This window comes from Nelusetta ayraudi, unplaced genomic scaffold (assembly GCF_046127955.1).
Source record: "Nelusetta ayraudi isolate G7.1 ecotype Tasmania unplaced genomic scaffold, CSIRO-AGI_Nayr_v1 ptg000001l, whole genome shotgun sequence".
In the NCBI taxonomy this organism is placed as follows: domain Eukaryota; kingdom Metazoa; phylum Chordata; class Actinopteri; order Tetraodontiformes; family Monacanthidae; genus Nelusetta; species Nelusetta ayraudi.
Window position 1 is genome coordinate 1854138 of NW_027466051.1, and position 21746 is coordinate 1875883.

The 21746-nt window shown below is 47.0% G+C and overlaps 1 protein-coding gene across 1 annotated transcript; it reads right to left on the reverse strand.

Annotated features, from left to right (window-relative positions):
- Positions 1 to 7171: 7171 nt before the first annotated feature.
- amotl2a (angiomotin like 2a) lies at positions 7172 to 14344 on the reverse strand. Its single transcript, XM_076023576.1, has 11 exons — positions 14141 to 14344; positions 12703 to 13527; positions 12112 to 12277; positions 11351 to 11495; positions 11156 to 11248; positions 9516 to 9811; positions 9060 to 9250; positions 8843 to 8944; positions 8575 to 8720; positions 8065 to 8253; positions 7172 to 7943 (listed from the first exon to the last, which is right to left on the reverse strand). The coding sequence occupies exons 2-11, from the start codon at positions 13473 to 13475 to the stop codon at positions 7861 to 7863; spliced, it is 2184 nt and encodes a 727-aa protein (XP_075879691.1). The 5' UTR covers positions 13476 to 13527; positions 14141 to 14344; the 3' UTR covers positions 7172 to 7860.
- Positions 14345 to 21746: the final 7402 nt, after the last annotated feature.

Consider the following 21746-nt stretch of genomic DNA (forward strand, 5'->3'; position numbering starts at 1 on the left):
GCCTGCTGCTCCAATAACGCCCCTAAACATGAGAACACGGATACAGGTCGAAATAGCACACACACACACACACACACACACACACACACACACACACACACACACACACACACACACACACACACACACACACACACACAGGGGTAGATCCTCAAAAAAAAAGGGGCGTGCAGCGCTAAAATGCGGCGCATTTTGCGGCGGGATTGCGATTGCAATTTGCGCCACAGATGCGGGTATCCACAAAGGTTTTTGCGCTAATGACATGCAGGCGTAAACACGCCCACGAATGCGACACCTGAAACGGGTGCGAATGTTGCGGTCTGGCAACCTGAGAGCAGTTTTCGCCAAAGGTTGTTCGTGAGTGCGTAATAATAATAATAATAATAATAATAATAATAATAATAATAATAATAATAATCAGCTGTGTGCGTGTTGACACGTGATCTCATACATCCCCGTACTGTTCTATGTAAATGTCGGTGTGTCAATAAAGTTCTTGGTCTTTCCGGTTCAATGGTGACTGAAGTGAGCAGAGTGATTTTTCTTCCTCCGTCGAAAAGAAACACAACGCAAGTTATTCGTCGTAAGATGGCTGCGTCAACTGCGCCAACAGTGGGCTACCACTGGGCTGCAGTCCACTTCCTGCACTTCCAGTTTGGCAGCCTGTTGTGCCCACCTGCTGTTTGCCAGCTGACACGGTTCGGTAAACACGCGGTCGCAGTGCCGAGATGTTGCTGCGGTCGACTGTCCAGTTTGCTCTCTCTCTCTCTCTCTCTCTCTCTCTCTCTCTCACACACACTCTCTCTCACTCTCTCTCTCTATCTATTTATTCTCTCTCTCTCTCTCTCTCTCTCTCTCTCTCTATCTATTTGTTCTATCTATCTATCTATCTATCTATCTATCTATCTATTTATTCTATCTATCTATCTATCTATCTATCTATCTATCTATCTATCTATCTATCCTCTCCGAGCTGGGCTTGCCGCCACCGTCGCTGCAGGCCAGGGCCTGGTCCTCTAATCCTCCCATCAGCACATTCAGTGTGGGTGCGTCGATTCAACCGCAGCACGCACTGTTCCGGTGTCGAGAAGAAACAAGACTAAACAAGCATACATCTCAGATACACACACACACACACACACACCACAAAGACCGCCAACTTGTCCCGGCCTGACCTGAGGTCGACACTCCTTCTCCAGGTCCTTCTTGCATAACACCGGTTACTTAACAGGGTCTTTATCTGCCACTGTGGATCACATGGCACAAAAACAACAACAACAAAGACACAATTAATGTGTTTGAAAAAAAAACATGCAGCGTCAAAACTGTCTGTGGAGCTTCGTCGGCCCTCGGCGGAATTTGACTTGTTACAACCCATCGTGATTGTTGCTAATTCAGCTACATCCAGATCTGGATCGTTGGCAGTGTTGTTGGGATTACTCCATAAAAGTTATCCAACTACTGATTACTCCTTAAAAAGTAATCCAATTACTTCTGTAACTACTTTGTTTCATAAGTAATCAATAACTAATTACTAATTACTTCAGTTAAAAAAAGATAAAGCAACAGTTGAGAGCGTCTTGTTTCCTGCACACGACGCACAACGAACCACAATATTCTTTCATTTAGACGACATGAACTCAAAATAATGTTTGTATTTCCAGCTATCAAACGCAATCGCTGTTTTTTTTCTTTTGCCGCCACCATGTTTGTTTCTGTGCGTCGTCGCATATCCATATCAATGATGTTGCATGTACGGCTGCATCATCAATTTATATATATATATATATATATATATATATATATATATCAATATTTCTGAAAAGTAATGGAATCATTACTTGATAAAGTAATAATGATATAATTACCAGTTTTGCCAGAGTAATTCTGTTACATTGCTGTGTTACTAAAAAAAAAAAAAAGTAGTTTAATTACAGTTGTGTATATATTACTAGTAATAGATTACTCGGCAACACTGATCGCCGGGGGTGTGGGCGAGCCGACTGTAGATCAGATGATCAGCGACTGATGAGGAGCGACAACAAAGAAAGAGAAGAAACACGCAAACGGGAAGTTCCGAATCCGTGCAGGGAAAACTGGAGCCTCGCGCAACAACTCAGCTGCAGAGTTTTGGCACTTTGAACACAAGTGGGATCGGTCGTCGAGAATCTGTGTCGATTTTTTTGCTGTGATGAAATTGTGTGTGTGGCAAATTGCTGAAGCAAGTTTTTGCGTGTCTTTACATGTGGGTGGAGCAGCTCAGCTGCTGGCTTTGTGGACGCCACAGAACTCAAAGACTTTAACAAGTGTGTGAGGAAGTGAAATAGAACTTCCGCAGGTGTTTCTGGCCTCCAAACTGCAGGATGTGTTTATGGTTAACTCCAAAACGTTGACTTTTTTTTTTCTTTTTAATTTCCTTTGCTCAGCTGAGCATCAACTCACCATTTTTACAACTTTGGCCTGTGTTGCCAGCTGCGTTCACAGCAGGTTAATTATGGTATACAAGTGAACCCACACACACACGCAGTATGACAGCTGAGGATCATGAGAGAGGTCGATGAAAACAGGCTGCTACACAAAACCTTTCAGAGGCCTTTTTTTAAGACTTCAGTATTCCGCCAGCCTGACAAACCTGTTTCCTCTCCCATCTCAGACTCGCACCGCACCATGTGAGGATGGTAGCGGAGGAACTCATTAAATCACAAAATACTAGCTTGCGGAGGGACTAAACTAGGTTGTGGCGATGGTGGAGCTTTACAAGGCTGAGAGTCACCGACTGACCTCAACCTGAAGACAGACACACAAAGAATCAGAGCAGAAATCAGGAGCACATCCAGCACAAAGTCCTGGAGTCGTGACAAAAAACAAAAAGAATGGGTGAGAAGATGACGTCCTATTGGTCAGTTGTGCAAAACTACCACTGCAAGCATATAAATTCTTGTTCTGTCCAAAATTTAAGAGGTTGGGTTTTAAGATGAAGCTTCCTGACCGAAAATCGTTCAGACAGGAAGTCAATTGTGTAAAAACACGGTAGATCCGGTTGATTTTCATCATAATACACAATGTGCTGGATTTCGTATTTATATGTGCTGTACTTTACCGTGAAACATCAACGTGACGCATCGGCTTCAACGCTGTCCTAGCATATTGCATTCACTATATATATATATATATATATATATATATATATATATATATATATATATATATATATATATATATATATATATTGTTTATATACGTATATATTGTTTTTCAGTGTAATTATTTCTGTTTTTCGTGCCATTTTTTTCCAGCCTTCTTTTTCGTGCTCATTTTTTCCGCCCTGTTTTTTTTTTTTATTATTATTATTTTGAAATCCCGCGAGAAAACAGTAGACAGGTGACTCTACGGCATGGATGTGCTCTACGATGTCACCACGTAGCCAGTCTGACTGCACTTCAAATGAGTCATTTGAAGTGCAGAAACACTTTAAACACTTTAAATACTCGCGAAAAGGACCTGGATTGTCGCGCGATCTTGCAATCCTCGCGTGAACCGATCGAGCCGCTACGCGAGACGCTCTGCTCACGCACTGCTGACGCTTCTGGTGTGATTGCAGTTACCAACATCAGCCACTTGAGGGCACGAGTACGCAGGGATACGTGGCCAACTGCTCGAGTCTACTCAAGTCAACTACACTGGCCGAGTTCACAGAACTAGACTGTCTGGGTAGTTCTCTGGTCTGCAGGTGCTCTGGCTCCTCCCACAGTGGAGTGGTGGAATTACAACTGGTGAAATACATTTGTTTACCTTTGCCACATTTCTGATAAATTCGGAACTGAAGTATATTTCAGTTTGGGTAGTTCAGTAGTCAAATATGTTTTCTCTATTTTATTTTGCAAGCGGCCTGTGATGTGGGACACTGACTTCACCTCAGCCACAGACTATTTCCTGATTTATGTGGAAAAGTTATATAGGGGTGGGGGCACATTCCATTGGCCGCTGCAGGCAGGAAGTTTTGGAATCTCTATGGAAATGGAGGCAAAACACGAAGTGCCGCAGCTATTTTTCCAGAGAGATTTTTGCGGGGGCTCACGGTGACACAGGAGGCTGGTCGAGGAGACGCAATGGTTCTTCTTGTGTCAGACACAAATGATGATTTACTTTTGCCACCAGGACACAACTCCTTGAGTGCAGCTGGACGGATGAAGACATGGGAAGGGAGAAAAATGACCTGCCAGATTTTAAGGACAAACTTTCCTGGAGGTTTCCGTGAAAATCACTCACATTTGCTGTGAAATCCATGCAGCGGATGATAAATGCTGCAAACATTCCTACATGACTTTAGATGAATGTGGAATGTGTGTGTGTGTGTGTGTGTACATGCTTGGATTTTTCTTCTCTTATCTCGGCCACACGATGATTGGTAGTTCTGACTTTGAATTATTACTAAAACCCTAAACTGACTCGCAAGATGGATTCCCCCCCCCCCCCCACACCACCCCCCAGATATATTGGATTTATTGGATGTAAATATTTAAAGACTAGCTGAAACAAACCTTTTCCGAGGAAGACGTCGATTCACCGAGAAACTTGGAAAGTGTTTGGATGAATCTTGAAAACGAACCAATCGGTTTTCCTGATGACCAGTGGAGACAGTTGGTAGTAGTGCAAGGTTCCCAATTGATCTAAAGGTTCCGCATGGCATGGCGAGAGGTGATGGTGGGCGTAGTCAAAGTAAAGCGTGTCCAAAGCCAATCAGGAGCAGAGAAAAGCCTCTTCTTTGTCCTCATGAGGACATGTTTTTCGGTTCTGGTTGAACTGATCAAACTGCAGCATCCACGCTGAAACTTTTGCAAGCTAGCAGTGAGCGGCTCCCTGTTTTTCTTTTGTTTTCATTTGCCGCTTTCTGCTTTTGTTGCAACTGAAGCTGGACTGATTGTCTATCTGTTGACTGTCTGTCAGACCTGTGAGCTTTTCAAGACAGATGAACTAGAATTTAAAGCCAAAATCCCAGCGGTCCTCTCTTTTTTTAACAGTGCCTGAGGCCGGATCAAAATATGAAGATGCTACATTAGAGGACATATCCATAGCTTTACAATTATGCAGTTCAAAATGAATCCACCGTCGTCAGACCAAAAAGTTTGGTCACCGTAGCCTTACCCGGCGGAGCACAGTGCCACTCGGCTACAATGGGTGAAGGTAGCAGGGGGGAAATGTGTGGCATCCGTGGAATGCATCCACGAGTCCCTAGGGAGAAGGCGGAAGGCGGAAAAATATTTACATTAAAAGTTTACAGAGATGTTTTTATGTGAGGGGCTGCATAGTTTTGAAACATTCCAGAGAGATCAAACACCCAGAAAATAAACATTGCTAGAAGCAAATAAATTAGCACAAACGACGCACATTTTAGGATGAATGCCGAGCGTTCATTCCGGGCCACACTCGTTTTCCACCAAGACTCTCTGATCTCTAGCTGGAGAACTGCAGAGCTGCAGGGGAAATTCAGCACAGGCAGACTATTGAGTGGGAACATACATTAAAACGTCATCAAATGGATCAAAGAGGAACTGAAGCCACCACAAACAGAAGTTTCCCTAACTTTGATGATAGTCTCTGTTCTGTCGCTGCAGTTATGAACATAGTTTATTCAGTTATTCACTTTTTTTGGGGGGGGGGGGTTTGGAACAGCTGGGTGGCTTGAATAAATACATTTTAAAGGCTTAACAGTGATGTTTCCACCCACAAATCGCAGTACTGAAGAACCAGCCCCGCAGTCGGCATGAGTGTCTTCAGGGAAAAGCTGTTTTATGGACAAGCTTCACCAGTTAATTCAGCAAGAGACGTTTAAAAATGAGTTTTTTGACAATTCTTTTTAAAGGTCTTACATAATAACAGTTTTCAGATCATTATTTTTTTTTCAATCCCAGCCTCCAGGTAGGCAACTTCACAGAATGAATTGATCTGAAAGAAAATCTCTCCAGATCTCCAGTAAACAGCATATATATTAGCCCTGTGTTTGTGGCCTCCTGCTTAAAGTGACGCTTTCCACATGTTTGGAAGACAACAAAAACAAGGTGGCCTGCGAGGGCGGAGGCAACACCTGGCTGGTGAGTGTGGTATTAGTGCCCTTTGTGACATCCCAAGGAGATGGCTGGAGTGGGTTCTGAGAGATAGTAGCCGGTCCCGGGGGTCCCGGAGGTTCCGTACGGATAGAGGGCGTGAATTATTCTAAATGTTAATCCATCCACAAATCACGACAGGGAGCGGGTTTTTTTCAGGACATATATTAAGAGTTTTTTTTTATTGTATGGTAAATAAATGTTAAGGCAAACAGTACAAAGGTTTTCTTTACAAACAGTTCACAGCAAAACAAGAAAGAACAACAACAATAAAAGGTGTCAACGAGCTGAATGGAGCCTCTGCTGTTGTATAACTTAAACATGGCGTAACATCTTTGGCAACACACACACACACACACACACACACACACACACACACACACACACACGCATGTCTACACATATCTCTCTCTCTCTCTCTCTCTCTCTCTCTCTCTCTCTATGTATATATATATATATATATATATGATTATGTAAATATATATATATATATATATATACACACACATATATACACACACATGTATATATATACATATATATATATATATAATATATATATATATATATATATATTGACATAATCATATATATATATATATATATAGAGAGAGAGAGATATATAGATATATTAACTTCTCTCACTGCAAACAGCCAGTCGTGTAAACATTCCGAGCCTCAGAGTCTGCGGCGTCACACTGCACTGACCGGCAGCCCAGTGTGACGGCGGCCAGAGAGACAAACAGGGTAGGAAACAGAAAAAAAATAAAAAATAAAACCCCAGACAACTGCGGTGGTTTCACCGACCCATTTCTGAAACAAAACAGTCGGCCTGCCTCCGGAGAGCAATAAATACAAAACAGTGGCACAGTTTAAATATGAAGAGAGAAAGGGAGAGTTGTACATTCAACAGCAGCAGCAGCAGCGTTCAGTCATCTGACTCTGAGGGGGGAAATAAATAGGAGATTCAATGTGGGGGGGGTTATAGAGGGAACTCGGGGGGGGGGGGGTTTCCATCCCCTACACATGTCAGATTCTTGCGAGTCGAAGAAAAAAACTGGGCTGGATTTAACACAAACAGACAGCGGAGGGAGGGAGGGAGCAGAGTATAGCTGAGCGGCGGCGGTAGGAAGCGGCTACCGCGGCGGGGGAGGGAGGAGGGGGTTGCTCAGACTGTAGATAGCCTGTTTTCTTCTTTAACGGGAGCGCCGGGAATGTGAGAAGATTATCTCCGGAGGGAAGCGGAGCCCGGCGTCGACCCGGGACCTGCAGAATTAGAGCCCTGTTGGAACGCCGTCAGTCCGTCCATCCATCCTCGCGGGGCTTTTTTTTCTTTTTTCTTTTTTTTGCTTTCCCTTTCTGAAGGCTCTGAATTTAGAGGGAAGCTTGAGATCCTTGGCTGAGCCTGCGGGCCAAGCAAGCGAGCGACGGGGATATTTTAGCAGCAAGGGGGGCAGCTGGTCGCTCAGGGGGTAGCCCCTCCGTTATTAACAAACTAATCCTCAAAAGGCTGGAGGCTGTCTGTTTTTGTTCGCTTTCATAAATAAAGACACAAATCTAGGATCTAGGGCAACGAACAGGTCAGCCACCGGAATATTGAAACGAAAAAAAAAAATGGAGCGTGGCCGCTTCAAGCGAGAAGTGGAGAGTGAGTGTGCAGCATTCATATGCTTCAATAGGACAGAAGAAGAAGAAGAAGAAGGCTCTGCTCTCCTCTCTCTCTCTCTCTCTCTCTCTCGCCTCCTCTCTCGGTCGTTCAAATGAGGATCTCCACTACGTCAGCGTCTGAGCTGCCAGCGCCGGTGCTGCTGGTCATCGTCTGGAGCTCCTCCGGTGTCTCTACAAGGGGGGAGGATAAAATTAGAGGATTCCGACCCCGGCATGGCAGGAGAAGCGTGACCACACCGATATTTAATGTTCACGAACGCCACTGTAAACTGTGAGCGGAGGTGAAACCCACCGTCGCTCGCCGCCAACGAGGCTTCGCTGGTCTCCAGGCCTCCGGACTGGACGGCCGGCAAGGCTTCCTGGGGGGCTGGAGACTCGCTCTGGGTGCTGCGGTCTTGACTCGGGCGCTTCGGAGCAGCGATGCTGCTGCTGCTGCTGCCTCGGGTCTGAACACCTGTCTGGTCATCCGAGAGGCTCTTTCCTGGACAAAGAGCAGCTTCATTCACTCACTCAGCTCCACATTTACACCCAGTAGGAACATCTGCCCCGCAGACTCCGTCCCCACAAAACTATTCTGAACGGGGAGGCTATTCTGGAGTGAGAGACGAGATGCATTCCAGCGTCGAAAAGAAAATCTATTTAAAAAAAAAATCTATTTGAGGGAGGCGAAAAATCTGAAGGGTTTGCTTCTGATTTTAGGAAGCTTGCATTCTGTCAGGCGGCGCTGAGCCGTCTGCCAGTTGTCGCGTAAAGACTTAGAACTGAGAGGGATGTTCGAGGAGGGGGCAGATCTGGTCCTCACCTCTGGTCTGCAGGCTGCTGTTGCTGGCCGTGTTAATGGAAGGGACGGAGCGAGCCAGGCGCTTGCCCTGCTCCCACCTGGAGCGCTGCTGCAGCACTTTGATCACGGCGTCCTTCTCCAGCAGGCGAGCGTGAAGCGCCCGGATCCTTGACATCGACATCACAGCAGAACAGCACGTTAGATTTCAAGATAGATGAATAGACGTATTCACAAAATTAACCAGGGCAGTGGAACAGTGAATCCGCAGAAGGTATGGAGTCTGGCTCACCTGTTCTCCATCTCTTGGTGCCTGTGACCCGACAGAGGCAGGTCTTCGTTGAAACTGCTGTCAGGTGAATGTCGAGGGGAGTGTTTGATGATGGTCGTGTCCCTGTTGTGGGAATCAGACAATGTTTTTATTATTATTATTACTATTATTACTATTATTCCACTTAAATACTGTACTACTACAGATTTTGCTGCTAGCTAATCTTGCATCTGCTTACCTCTGTGCTGCCGCCGTGGCCGCCGCGTCCATGGCGAACTGCCTCATTGTGCTCTCCTCCAGGTACTTCTGCTCCCACTTGGTGATGTCGGCCTCCAGGGCCAGGATGCGCTCCTCCTTCTCCCGCAGCTGCAGTCGCAGGGCCGAGGAGCTCAGCTCGGTGGCCGTGAGGTCGGCCGCCTGGCTCTGGGACTGAGGAGATGTTGAGGAAAACAAGTTAGCTTCCAGGGAGTCGCGTCAGGACTCCAGTCTTCTAGCAAAGGGCCAATCTGCATGCTACTTATTTCGCGGCTGATTAGCTTAGCATAGCTTAATTAGCATAGCATAAAATTAGCATAATCTCGTCTGAGGAGAATTATGTCTTTATGCTACTTGCTCCTGTAAGAGTACATAGCTGCAGGGAGCTAAATGAAGCTAGGCTAGGCTACCCACAACGCATTGCCTCTGCTCTCCGTACCTGCTGAGCCCTGAGACTCTTCAGCTCCTGCTCCAGCCGCGTGCGCAGCCGCAGCTCCAGCGTCTCCCTCTTCTCGCACGCCGCCTGCAGCTGGGCCAGCGCGCTCTGCAGCCGCTCCACCTTCTCCACGTACGCCCTCTTCCGCTGCAATTCCTCCTCCAGCTGTCGGTTGCGGCCCTGTGCGGAGGCCAGCGCCCGCTCCAGCATCTCCCGCTTCCGTTGGCACTCTTCGTCGGAGAGGCGCAGCTGCTGGAGCTGCTTCTCCAACTGATCGCGCTCGCGCTGCTGCTCCTCACCTAAGATGAAAAACAAGACGAAGGAGGGAAAAAACTGGATTTAATGGCTGCAGGTGAACCGGGAACCTTCAGTTAGTGCCGTGTCATCTGAGTGGGTCAAGACGCTGCAACAGGCTTGGATTTTGAATGGAATGCGACCAAACGAGGGATTTGCATACTGCCGTCACGGTATGTGCGGCAACAATAAACCAGGCTGCACTACATCATCTCCAACAGGGCAAAGCTGTGCAGACATGCAGGACACTCCACCGTCACTGTAGCATGTTTGACATTAGCGACTGCAACCTCCTTCTTTTAGTGGAAATCTCAGGAGAGAAAGGCCGTTTTCGCAAGGCCACTTTAAGAAAAAGTAAAAAAACTAGGTTGATTACACAACAGTGGAGCACGCCTGGGGAGAGAATGCAGACTTCCTCTTATCCACTTACGCACACAGGCATAGCTTTGTGCTGGGAAAAGTTCTGGAATGCTTCTAAGGATGTGAAGTAAACAAGCGGCTCAAAATATAATTCAAGTAACCCTCATAACAAAAAAACAAAAGTCATCCCTGTGCAGCAGTTCAAAAGTATTTTTCTTTACAAAGGTGGGGTGGGGTGTGGGGGGGCGGGGGGCTCGGTTGGCCGTGTTGTATATCCGTGCATTAAATGAAACGGGATTTCATCGTAATTCGGAAGAGGGGAAGAAAGAAATATCCAAACAAGGAGAGTTATTGAGTCAGGGGTCATGTTGAGTTGGGCCCAGACTGATTAGTTGCATGAATGCAGTGATTGGAGGTAGGGGATCGGCACATTCCTAACGCAGAAGAGCCTGAAATACGGGAAAAAATTCCAGGAATCCAGGCCATATTTACTACGGCAATGAAAAACGGCCTTTGGCCTCAGTGCCAAGAGTGAGGACGGAGCCGTGCAACCTGAGGCGTGGCCACCTGGCTGACTGAGGAGGATCTGTGCGACTAAGATCGTGTCTGCGTTGAAGGTCTAGTGAGTCATATTTCTTCTTGTACCGTCATACTTCTAAGGAAGCCTTGTGTGGACAATGCAGCTGCCTGACAAATTCGTAATTAGGGTGAATGCTCACATCCTCAAACAAACCGACAAAGAAGAAGGTGGACGAGGTATCCAGGTTTGTGTGTGCGCAGGCCACTGTAGCTCACTGGCAAGCTCAAGAGGGGGAGGGGGAGCAAAAGAGCGCCACAATCTAAAATGTAACCACTTAATGTCGCAGTTTACTCTCAAAATATCCAATTATTACACACATAACCTTTAAGTGAGTCAGTCAATCAGACTAAATAAACTGCTGGTCGTCTGTAATGCCTTAAGACAACCGATGACCCAATGAAAGACTTACTTTGCTCGAGCAGTCTGATGAAAACGTTCTGTCTCCGGTCGCTGCTCTCGGCCTCCCGGGCAGCACGCTGTTTGTTGGCCGTGTCGAGTTGTTCTGCAGGGGGAGAAAGCAAACAGGACGGTTAGTTGGGAAAAAATTATTTCCTTCAAGAGAAGAAAAAATGGCCGGCAAAGCAGCAGGATATCGCTCGCACACCTCTCAGGTCTCGGTTGAAGTCGTGCATCCTCTTGATCTCGGCCTCCAGCTTGTTCCTCATTGTCTTCTCCAGGCTCTCGCGCTTGGCCGAGCCCTTCATCAGAGTCTCATAGGCTTCCGAGATCCTCTGGATCTCCAACTCCAGCTGGGAAGAGAAAGAAAGTGCGCCTGGTCAGTCTCTGGGGGGGAGGGGGGGGTGGATGGATGGCGTTTTTGTTTTGCTTGTTAGTAGGCGACACTACAAGCTAATTAGCCGCCTTTGCCTGTGAGCCCTGGTTCCTATTCAAGTGCCCGAGGCGTGTGGCCTCTTTTTAGCGGTATGCGCAACTGAAAGGCAGGAATCAACATTCCCCAGTCAAGACCCAGGTGTCGAGGCCCTTACATCTTTTCACATTGACATTGCCGGCATATTTGAAAGACAAAGAGTCGGATATTTTACCAGGAAATTAGCTGAAAGCCAAAAAGCATAAATAGCGTCTGAGATTAGCCTCGCCTGAGGTTAACAGACAGGAAGATCTTTCTCGTGCAAACAATGCAGTCCGGCCTCCCTGAACACAAAACACGTGTGCTTCCCTTAGTTGTCTGGGAAGGTTCTCAGTCGACCAGCTAACGTTGGAGGGTTGAGTTGAGTTCTGTACTGAAGAAGCCTTTCCGATAAGAGGCAAAACGTCCTCTAGATTGGCAAGAACAAGTCCAGTCGCCTCAACTTCACCCTTCTAATGTTTTCCTTTGTCGAGCGTCGTACTGACACCTTCACTCACCTTCTGCAGCCGGGCCGCTTTCTCCACGTAGACCTCCAGCTCCTTCCGCAGGCGCATGTTCTCCCGCATCAGCGCGTCACTCGGAGTCGGGTTACTGTTGGACACGACGGCAGCGGTGGTGGAGACGACGCCATTGTGAGGCACCTGGGATGACGGAAACACATACCTGTGGAGGAAACACACACATGCGAATGATTAGTGAGCTTCACCGCCAGAACGACTGGCGGATTTGATTTGGACTAGGACCTTGTAAAATCATGTAACGCTTCTCGTGCAAGGTTAAATTTGCTCTTTAATTTTTTTGCACTGAATACTAAAAGCAGATCCTACAAGGGGGTAGGACTGGAAAAGTTACTCACAACTTCTTAAAGTCTGTTTTGAACGTGAGGTTTAATTTTACAGTGAGTTTTTTGCTGATGTTGTTTTGTAATTTGTTTGTTCTGCTTTAATTCCATTGTTATTGTTTATTCAAATGTTAAATAGAATTTCCAAACTGAAAAACTGAAACTGATGGAGGACGAAGAGAGGCAGCGCGGCACCTGGGCCACATGCAGTTGGGATGGGTTGGCTCGGCTCGGTTAGTTGGACTACCTGTGCTGCTGCTGCTGCTGCTGGGGGTAGAATGGCGGCGGAGGATCCCTGCAGTATTGCACGTGCTCCTCTGAGTGGCTGACCATGTATCCTGGCAATCTGCTCAAGACAGGGTAGTCCGGGGGCGGCCCGCGCTGGTCCGGGCACCGCTGGGACCCGGGTCTGTCGGGTACCAGCGAGGTTGTGAGGATCTGACTGTGCAGCTGCGGGAAGCTGTGTGAGGGGCTCAGCGCCGGGCTGCCGCTCTGTCCGTTCCTCTCCAGCGAGAGCTGCAGCAGCCTCTCGCTGAGGGAGCGGGTGTGCTCCCTCTTCCAGTCCCACTGTCCTGCCACCGCGCTCTGACTTCCTGCTACACCTGCTCCCGCGCAGGGACCCTGCTGCTCTTCCAGAAGCCCCTGCTGGCAGATGAGATACTGCGAGTGGACCTTTGCCTCCTCATAGGTGGGCAGCTGCTCCCCGTGGAACTGGTACAGGGGGCACTGCGTCTGGTTCTCCTCCAGCAGCTGTGTGGAGTCGCCCTGGTGCTCCTGGCCTTGGGGCTCCTGCCGCTTGGACATGTGGACGTACTGGGACTCGTCCTGGTTCAGGCTCTCCAAGGAGGAGCGAGGGCTGCCGGCGCCGCCGCCGCCGCCGCTGCTGTTGCTGCTGCCTCCACGCAGCGCCTGCTGCTGGATGGCCAGAAGGGTGCGAGTGTCCGTTAGGTTCCCGTAGCGCAGCTGCTCCTGGATCAGCCGATGCAGGACCGTCCCGGACGACTCTTCTGCGGTTCTCATGTCAGTCGGAGGAGACGGAATCCAAACGGTCTGAAGTTCAACAACGGCGAAACTAAACATTGGGAGGGAAAATATGAAACACAGGCTTAGTGTCAATACAATAAAGATATTATTATTGGGTATTAATTAGCCTGATCTCTTGCATTATTCTAAGTCTAAGGACCTGAACCTGAGCCAAGAGACCCGCTAGCTAACAAAGTGCTGCTCCTGCCCAGCCAGCTGTTGCCATAATAACTCTCCCAAGTGATCTAAGCACAGATCACATTTTATTGCCTGTAACACTCTAAAGCATGACTTTCCCTCCGACGGACGGTCAACACAGATTTAGCGCACAAGTCCAACACAACCGCAAGCAAAACTGCTTTAATATCACGCCAACCTCCGTCGGTTCTGTTCTTTTAAGAGACTCAACTCGGGGTTTTTCCTCGACGCTTCGGACAAAAAATAAAAAAAAAAGGAAAAAAAAAGAAGAAAAGAAAATGTATGAAAAACGTGCGGGAGTAGTGCTCGCACCGCGGAACCTCCGCAAAATCCCAAACCGACGGGCTCACATTTAGGAGATTAAACGGGATTAAGAAAGAGAAAAGGACCGACCACGTAAATACTGCGCCACGCGTGTGTGTAGGGGGGGGTAAAATTTCAGGATATAAATTGTAAAAACTCACCGGAATTATCTTCTCAATCGGCTCTATCCAAAGTATCAAAGTTCCAGAAGCGCTTAATTCATCGCGGAGCGCCGCTTTATTTTCTTTCGCTCCACGGACGTTGCGCGCACCGACGCCTGGACTCGGACTGAGCGGCCCGGAGCTGCTGCGCCAATAAATAACTGAGGGCTGATTGTTCGCTGCGGCTGGAATGAGTGGAATGTAAAGGCTCCAAGTCCCTGTGGGATCAAAAGCAGAGCACGGGGGGGGGGAGGTGGAGGGAGGAAGAGGGAGGAGGTGCATGAGCAGCAGCAGGAGGGGAGGAAGGGAAGGGGGGGGGGGGTGGAGGAGGAGCCCCCCCCACCACCTCTAGCACCAAAAAACTGGAAGCCAGAGCCGCAGCATTTTATCTGAAAGCTTGTCGTTGATGTTGTTGTTGTTGTTGTTGTTGTTTAATTATAAGATTTTATTTTTGCTTCAGCTTGAGAACTCCCCCCCATCCCCTTCAAAGTGAATTCTTTATTTAAATTGTACATATGAATCAAACTCACACTCAGTCTCATTGATTGACACAAGATGGCGATTACATTTTCTTTCATACAAGTCTCTATTTTAGCTTCAAAACAAAAGCAAAGACGTTACCACATTACAGTCCCATGCCCAGCTAAGGTGATGCATATTTACACATACATTTACTTTTCTCCTCATGTGTGTTATCTTTATTGATTTCGGCATATATTTACACTTTGACTAACATTCTACTTTGAACGCGTGTTGCTTTTGTCTCAGACTCATCAAATAATCAACTGATTATGAGCACAACAACCTGATTGTTCCTTATTGTTTTCTTCTTTTTTTTTTTCCCCTTGGCAGATACTCTGACAGTGAGGCAGCAATGGCCAACACTGCTGTAAAAACCATCAGGACACGGATTAATCATTATTTTTTCGCTTTCTCGGCTCCTCCCCCCCTCCCCCCTTCCCCCTCCCCCCCACCCCTTTTTTTGTTTGCATGCGGCTGGTAAATATTTAAGCCGAGGCCCGTGCCAGTTGATTGCGGAGTGTGTGTACGTGGATGGACCGGGACGGGCTGGACCAGGACGAGGGCAGGTGCGAGGCACGCTGCCTGCCAGCTGTCCGTCCACTCAAATCCCCTTCGCCTCCTTCAATAAGAGACTCTGAGAGATGCATTGTTCTCCACCACCACCCCCCCCCCGACCCCTCCCTAAAAAAAAAAAAGCAGACATGACGAGGACTAGCCCCGCCATCTGCTCCTCCAGCCCCCCCCCCGCCACCACCACCACCACCACCGCCGCCAGCAGCGACGGCGGCCTTATGCGGCCCATTCATGATGCTGCATGCGGACGGGGACCTTGGGATCAGCTGGCGGTGGGGGCTGGGTGGCGCTGGCTGCTGCTGGCGAGCATTGTGCGGCCTCGTTTGCATTGAAAAAGGACGGTCCTAATGCGGCGGCGACGGAGAAGGGGCCGCGGGGGGGGGGGGGGGTTAGGAGGCTGCCCGGCGTAAACAAGCCCCCACCCACCCACCCCCCCCCCCCCCCCACCCCTTGTTGGAGGCTGCAGGTTAGCTGCTCGCATGCAAACGTCCACCTGCTGATTTGCATGGCAGTTCAGGATCCAACCGTTTGCCAAAGAATGTCGGTAACTGAAGCTGAAGTGGCTGATAAGAATCAGTGGATTCTGACGTGGGTCCTCTTATCTTGATGGATTAAGAAGAGCTGCCATCTGGGTTTTTTTTTTTTTTTTTTTTTTTTTACGTTTTCTTACTGCGCTTCACCCTTTGGCCGCCGCAACGTGTGCGTTAAAGCACGCAGAAGAGAAAAATGTTGGGACGGAATTCCGAACAAGAGAGAAATTCTTTTTCAATTGCAAGAAACACACATACATGCACACACATACATGAATCTGGTTCCCTCTATTAAAATAAAGGTAATGATGATGATATGAATATGATAGCATATGATATAACACAATATGACACAATATATTGTATCATATCCTGGTTTACAGGTGATTTCTTTTTTTTAACATTGTGTGATTAATTGGAATTAAATGGATTTTTCGTGATTTATTTTTTTTCCTTTACCAACCTGGCGTTGCAGTGACTGTGGCCTCCATCAACACAACCTGAATTTTGTTTTTCTTGCTGTCTCACTTTGGGAAATCATTCATCCCTTGCGTAATGTCGAACTGAGCTGCTTTATTACTCATCCCAGGATTTATTCCGCAAAGCCCAAATTCTTTCTAAAACAGACCCTATTTCCTGAGGCGATGTTCGTGTCCAAAAAAAGCCCTTTTTGATGAATCAAAAAACAGATTTTACAGATAAACAATCTGAAATATTTGTGAGAGGTTAATATTTTATCATCTCCATAAAACCTTAACAAAGGTTGCTTTGAACTGTCGTACTGGATTTTTAACCGCCGTTTGCCTCGAGGAGCGAAATTAGCTTAGCGTCGACCGACAAAACAGCCTGGAGGTTGTTTGTTTCTTATCTCGTATCTCGACCATCTCTAAATATTCACTGTCATAAACATCATTGGTGTTGAACAGACACAGTCTGAGCCCATTCCATATGGGTTCCGGTCGTGGATTTAGAATGTCTAGCAGCGTCGCTGTCCCCTCTGATCAGATGGTGCCGTGGATCACTAACGTGTTTGGAAACAACAGCAGCAGCAGCAGCACGAGTCGCTGTTCCACCAAGTCAGTGAGATTCTAACAAAGCCTGGGAGAGAAAAAGAGAGAGAAAGAGGGAAAGAGTGAGAGAGAGAGAGAGAGAGAGAGAGAGAGAGAGAGAGAGAGAGAGAGAGAGAGAGAGAGCGGACGGTGGGCGAGAGCGGCGGCCTGGTTGTGTGAGGTGAGGTGGGACCAACCGACTTGAGCTGCTCCCTTTGTTTTCCTGCAAAGGAGGAAACGGCCGCATTCCTCATATTACCACGACCCTGCGTTCCGGCTGAGGATCCAGTGCGGCTGTGTGACTGTGAGGAGCCGACCAGCAGCCAGCAGCACTTTCTCTGGACTTTCACTGGACTTTCTCTGGACTTTCTGACAAAAGCAGCAAATCACAAGAGTGAGTTTAATCTAAGAAGACGGACCATCTAGTGATAAACTGTGAAATATTATATATTAAGTATGATAACCTCATATGATAAACTATCTATCTATCTATCTATCTATCTATCTATCTATCTATCTATCTATCTATCACCCTATCTAAGCTTGGAAGTCATATCCGGCGACTTTTTAGCAACTGCAAGCGAGCGAGCGGCCTTCACACCCGTTTCAAACATGTTTCAGAAATGGTTCCCTCGCACCTGGCGTCGCAAGAAATTCCCCACCTTTCCATAAAAGTCAACAAGTCCCGGTGAGAGAGCGCAAGGAGCGGCGGAGCAGGCGGACGGACGGACAGAGCGGCGGCAATGGTGTTCACGGATAACGACGCCAACACGTATTTACAGGGTTCACGCGACACAACTTGAATAATAACTGAAAGGTGCTTCTAGATCTGATATTAATAATTGAACAAACAGTGTCATGTATCCTTGGAAAATGTTTATAGTGTTACAATGATTGAAATTACATCAGAATCCCTGCATACAGGCAGGTTACAGAACATTCACAGAACGACAAGATTGTTGATAAATTCTGAGTCAAAACGATAAATTCTAAACGTGGACCAACAGTTGCAAATGTTCCAAGGTTGACAATCTCAACCGTTACGTTGCTGTAGCTCAGCTGTATGCTAACGCTAACAGTTCACTGTGCTGTGGATGTTGATAGCCCGATCACCTGGTTGTGTTGCCTGCTGGCCCAGCCTCTCCTTTTTAACCAGGTCACAAAACAAACGCAACATCTGCTTTACCAGAAGTGAACATGCAAAGTCTTCAGCATAGTGTTGCCAACTTTCATTCAGAAAAATAAGGGACGCCTCCCGCTGTGCTCAGGGTCATGACCATCACAGGCCAGTGGCTCGCCAGTTGTGGTATCATAACTTAAAATAGGGTTTGAAGAAAGTATATGGTTCACATAGTTTGAACTACTTTGTTCCCAAGAGACATTAGAAATAAGCTGAATGTTTAAATTGTATTGAAATCTTTTAATTGAACATATTTTTTTTACACAACAATCACTAAAGTGCAGGGTGGATGGCTTTTTACAAAGGAATTAAATAGATAAAGCTGAAAAGACAGAGGGATCCTGATTCATAGCCTACTATACGCAAGCTACGCAGCCAGTACACAGTTGCTGTGAATGGGTACCTCAATGGTATTGTCTGCAGCGACGTAGATTATGGTTTTGAACTCAAACTCGACTCAGAAATACGGGACAAACCCAGTCCTGTATAGATTCAAAACGGGACCCACCATTTTATTGTCAAATACGGGACAATTCTGTATTTTAAGGAACAGTTGGCAACTCTACTTCAGCAGGTGGCCCTGGGGTCACCACCATAGTCAGCATGAACTGAAAGTTTGCTGCAGAAACTCGAACACAGTATATTTTTGTTGCTCCGCCCTAGAAACACTGTACCTATGTACGCATAGGCAGCTCGGCAACAGTTGGAGGGCATTTTCTAGCCGCCCTCAGCTAACGTTAGCCTAACCGCGTTGACCAAGTCTTCACACCTGTGTTAAGCTATCAAAGATGCCAATGCCAGCCGAGTCCCATGAAGGTAAGAACAGGAACAGAACAGAAGTCTGAGCAAACAGCAATGATTCTTGTGCTGCAATACATTTGTTTTTCAGATTAAATGAAACAGGCGGCTAACACTGACCTGGGTAGAGGGGCCACGCACCTCCACCCAGAGGTCAAAGGGCAGCTGCTGGGCTGATGTTTATCTATCACGCTGGACCAACATCCTGCTGCCTCATCTGCCGAAACAGTCTGCACTAGGGATGGGAAGATTAACCGATACGTATCGATACACGGACAGGCGCGGGCACGATGCGAGTGCATCGGCAGAGCAGCCGTGAATCGATGCAATTTTGGGATTAAATCTGGATACATGGGTTTTTACGTCTGTCACAGACCTATACAGCGCTGCGCAGCGCAGTGCTGGAACTTACAACACAGCGCAGTTTTTAAAAAAAACAACAAAAAAAAACGCCGAAACGATCGCTGCGCGAGCCGGACACGGGGGTGCGTGCCGCTTCAAGTCTGGCGTGAACGACACCATCGTTCGGCGGCTAATTCGTGGAACGATCCGACAGCCAAAAGAGCCCAACAACAAAGAACACTGGTCGCCGCCGGACTCCTGAATTCTGGCGCAGCGGAAGGAGTGCTGTGCTGGAAGTTACAGCACAGCGCAGTGCACAGCGCAGTTTGCTTCACCACCGATCATGTGGATCAAACTGATATTCCTAAAGAAAAACCTTAGAGTGGAACATGTCGGTTGAATAATACAGTATGGAGTGAAAGTCACACACCAATGATAGTTGCATTGTGCACTAATTTTGATCGAGTTCCAAGGAACCATGACATTATTTTTTTTTGAGTATTTGAATCTTTTTCTGTCTTCAATTTCTCATCACAGCCGAGCTATTTCACTGTCGTGACTGTTTTATTATGACAGTTAGTCTGGTGTCTGTTTACAGCAACAGCAATAAGAGTTTACATTTATTCCATTTGTAAGCAATAAGGAAAGGTTCATTTATTTTTCATTGCACTTGCCTTGTTATTGTTAATTGTGAACCAGTTGTTCAAAAAAGACCTTTAAATTTAAATTGAAAAATACACAATGTTTGTATTTTGTGGATAAATAATCAAACTCATTGAATTGCAGAGCATCATTCCTTTGCATCGGAGTCTCAAATCAAATCACATTGTGTTGGATCAAACTGTGCTGAATCGCACTGCATCGTATTGGGGGAATCGTAGCGTATCGTATCGTAAATATACGAATCGTATCGTATCGTAAATATAATATACGAATCGTATCGTATCTTTAATGTATCGAATCGTTGGTAGTGTATCGAGATACGTATCGTATTGGCCACAGACCAGAGATGCACAACCCTAGTCTGCACGCAGGCGTCCGGTATCGATTCCACTCCTGTGTGAGAGCGAGTTTTTTTTTTCCTTACGTTACTCCACGCTGACTCATTGTACGTCAAAAGAAGATTCAGAACAAGAGGAGCAGTGTTGTGTGAAAATGAGGCCTTTGACAAGCAGGTGTACAAAGCATCGGCCTGTTGGATGACTGGGGAAATCTCAGCACCGTCTCAACAACAGTGAGAATCGTCTCTTCTTCTTCTGAAAATAAACGCGACAGCGGCTCTTTTGCGCTGTCACATCCTGGCGCGGTGAACAAAGACTCAGTGTGCTGAACAGGTGAGTCGTGGGAGAGAAGACGCTCACTGACGTTCACATCTAGCGGCGGCGGATAAAGACCCAACACATAAGGACTGAATGTGTTGGGTGATGGGGAGTGGGGATTATCCACGACGAAGCGAAATAAGAGATATACTCTGCCGCACAAATACTGATAACAAGTCACGAAGCAACAAGCATTCCTCGCCGTCATTGACAGGGGAAAAAAATAACACTGGCCGCTCAGCTCAACACAACAAAGCATCTCTGCGTTTGACTCACAACACACATCTTGTGTCAACAGACAACAGCGGCATTCTTGTTTGAATGAAGCCCAATGTTTACTGGAAAATAAACCGGTCTAAACGGGGGTTGGATCTAGGATGTGGGATCTGGCAACCCGGTAGCGGATGGAGCATGGTATAGAATTTGGCCTGATTCATCAGTTTATATTGGTAAAAGCTTAATATACTGCCCATAAAATAATTACTAAAAGTGTGTAATCACAATACAATGAAAGTCACTTGGTTTTCCTACCCATAGAACAGTTCTTATAAGAATACAAGAATACATAGACATAAATACATATCCATAGAGCAAGGGTCTTGCTCCAAGTTAGCTGCCATCTTGCACCACAATGTTTCTAAGGAAGCCCGGTGTGGACAATCCAGGTTGTATGACAGCGCATTTCACGATTGGGGTGACGGCTCGCGTCCTTAAATAAACAAATGAAGAAGAAGGTGGACGAGGTAAATGTCAAATGGACTGCACTACACAGCTCTTTTACAGCACCTTCACCCATTCACCCACACATTCATACACCAATGGGTGGCTGCTGTCATGCAAGGTATCCCGGTTTGAGGTGCGCAGGTACCGTAGTTCACTGGCAAGCTCGGGAGAGGGAGAGTGAGAGTGAGAGAAAGAGCACTGCAATCTATAGTGTAACCACTTGATGTTAATGTATTCTCAAAGTCTCCAAATATTACACACCGGACCTTGAAACCCACCGAGAGGGTCCGTCAGCGGGACGGATTCTGTGTTTGTTCCGGTGGATCACCCACAAAATGAAAAGCCTCGTGTTACGGTCATAGCTGTGCTACTTGGGTTTGATTTTTTTGTGCTTCCGAGCAAACTGCCACTGACAGGGAGGGAAGTCGCACCTCCTCAGGCTGAGGGGCAGATGTTTGGAGGAAACAAAGCACAAAGCAGGCTATCTCCTGCCCTGCAGCTGAGAGGCAAATGCATCTGTCGCCCCCGCCCAGCCTCCACCACCCCCACAACCGCCACCATATGGAACTC

Coding starts and splice junctions, on each gene's coding strand:
- amotl2a (XM_076023576.1), bottom strand. CDS start 13,475: ATGAGAACCGCAGAAGAGTCGTCCGGGACGGTCCTGCATCGGCTGATC. Junction 9,251..9,515: donor AGAGTCTCAGGGCTCAGCAG/GTACGGAGAGCA, acceptor ACATCTCCTCAG/TCCCAGAGCCAGGCGGCCGA. Junction 8,254..8,574: donor CAGCAGCCTGCAGACCAGAG/GTGAGGACCAGA, acceptor CTCTTTGTCCAG/GAAAGAGCCTCTCGGATGAC.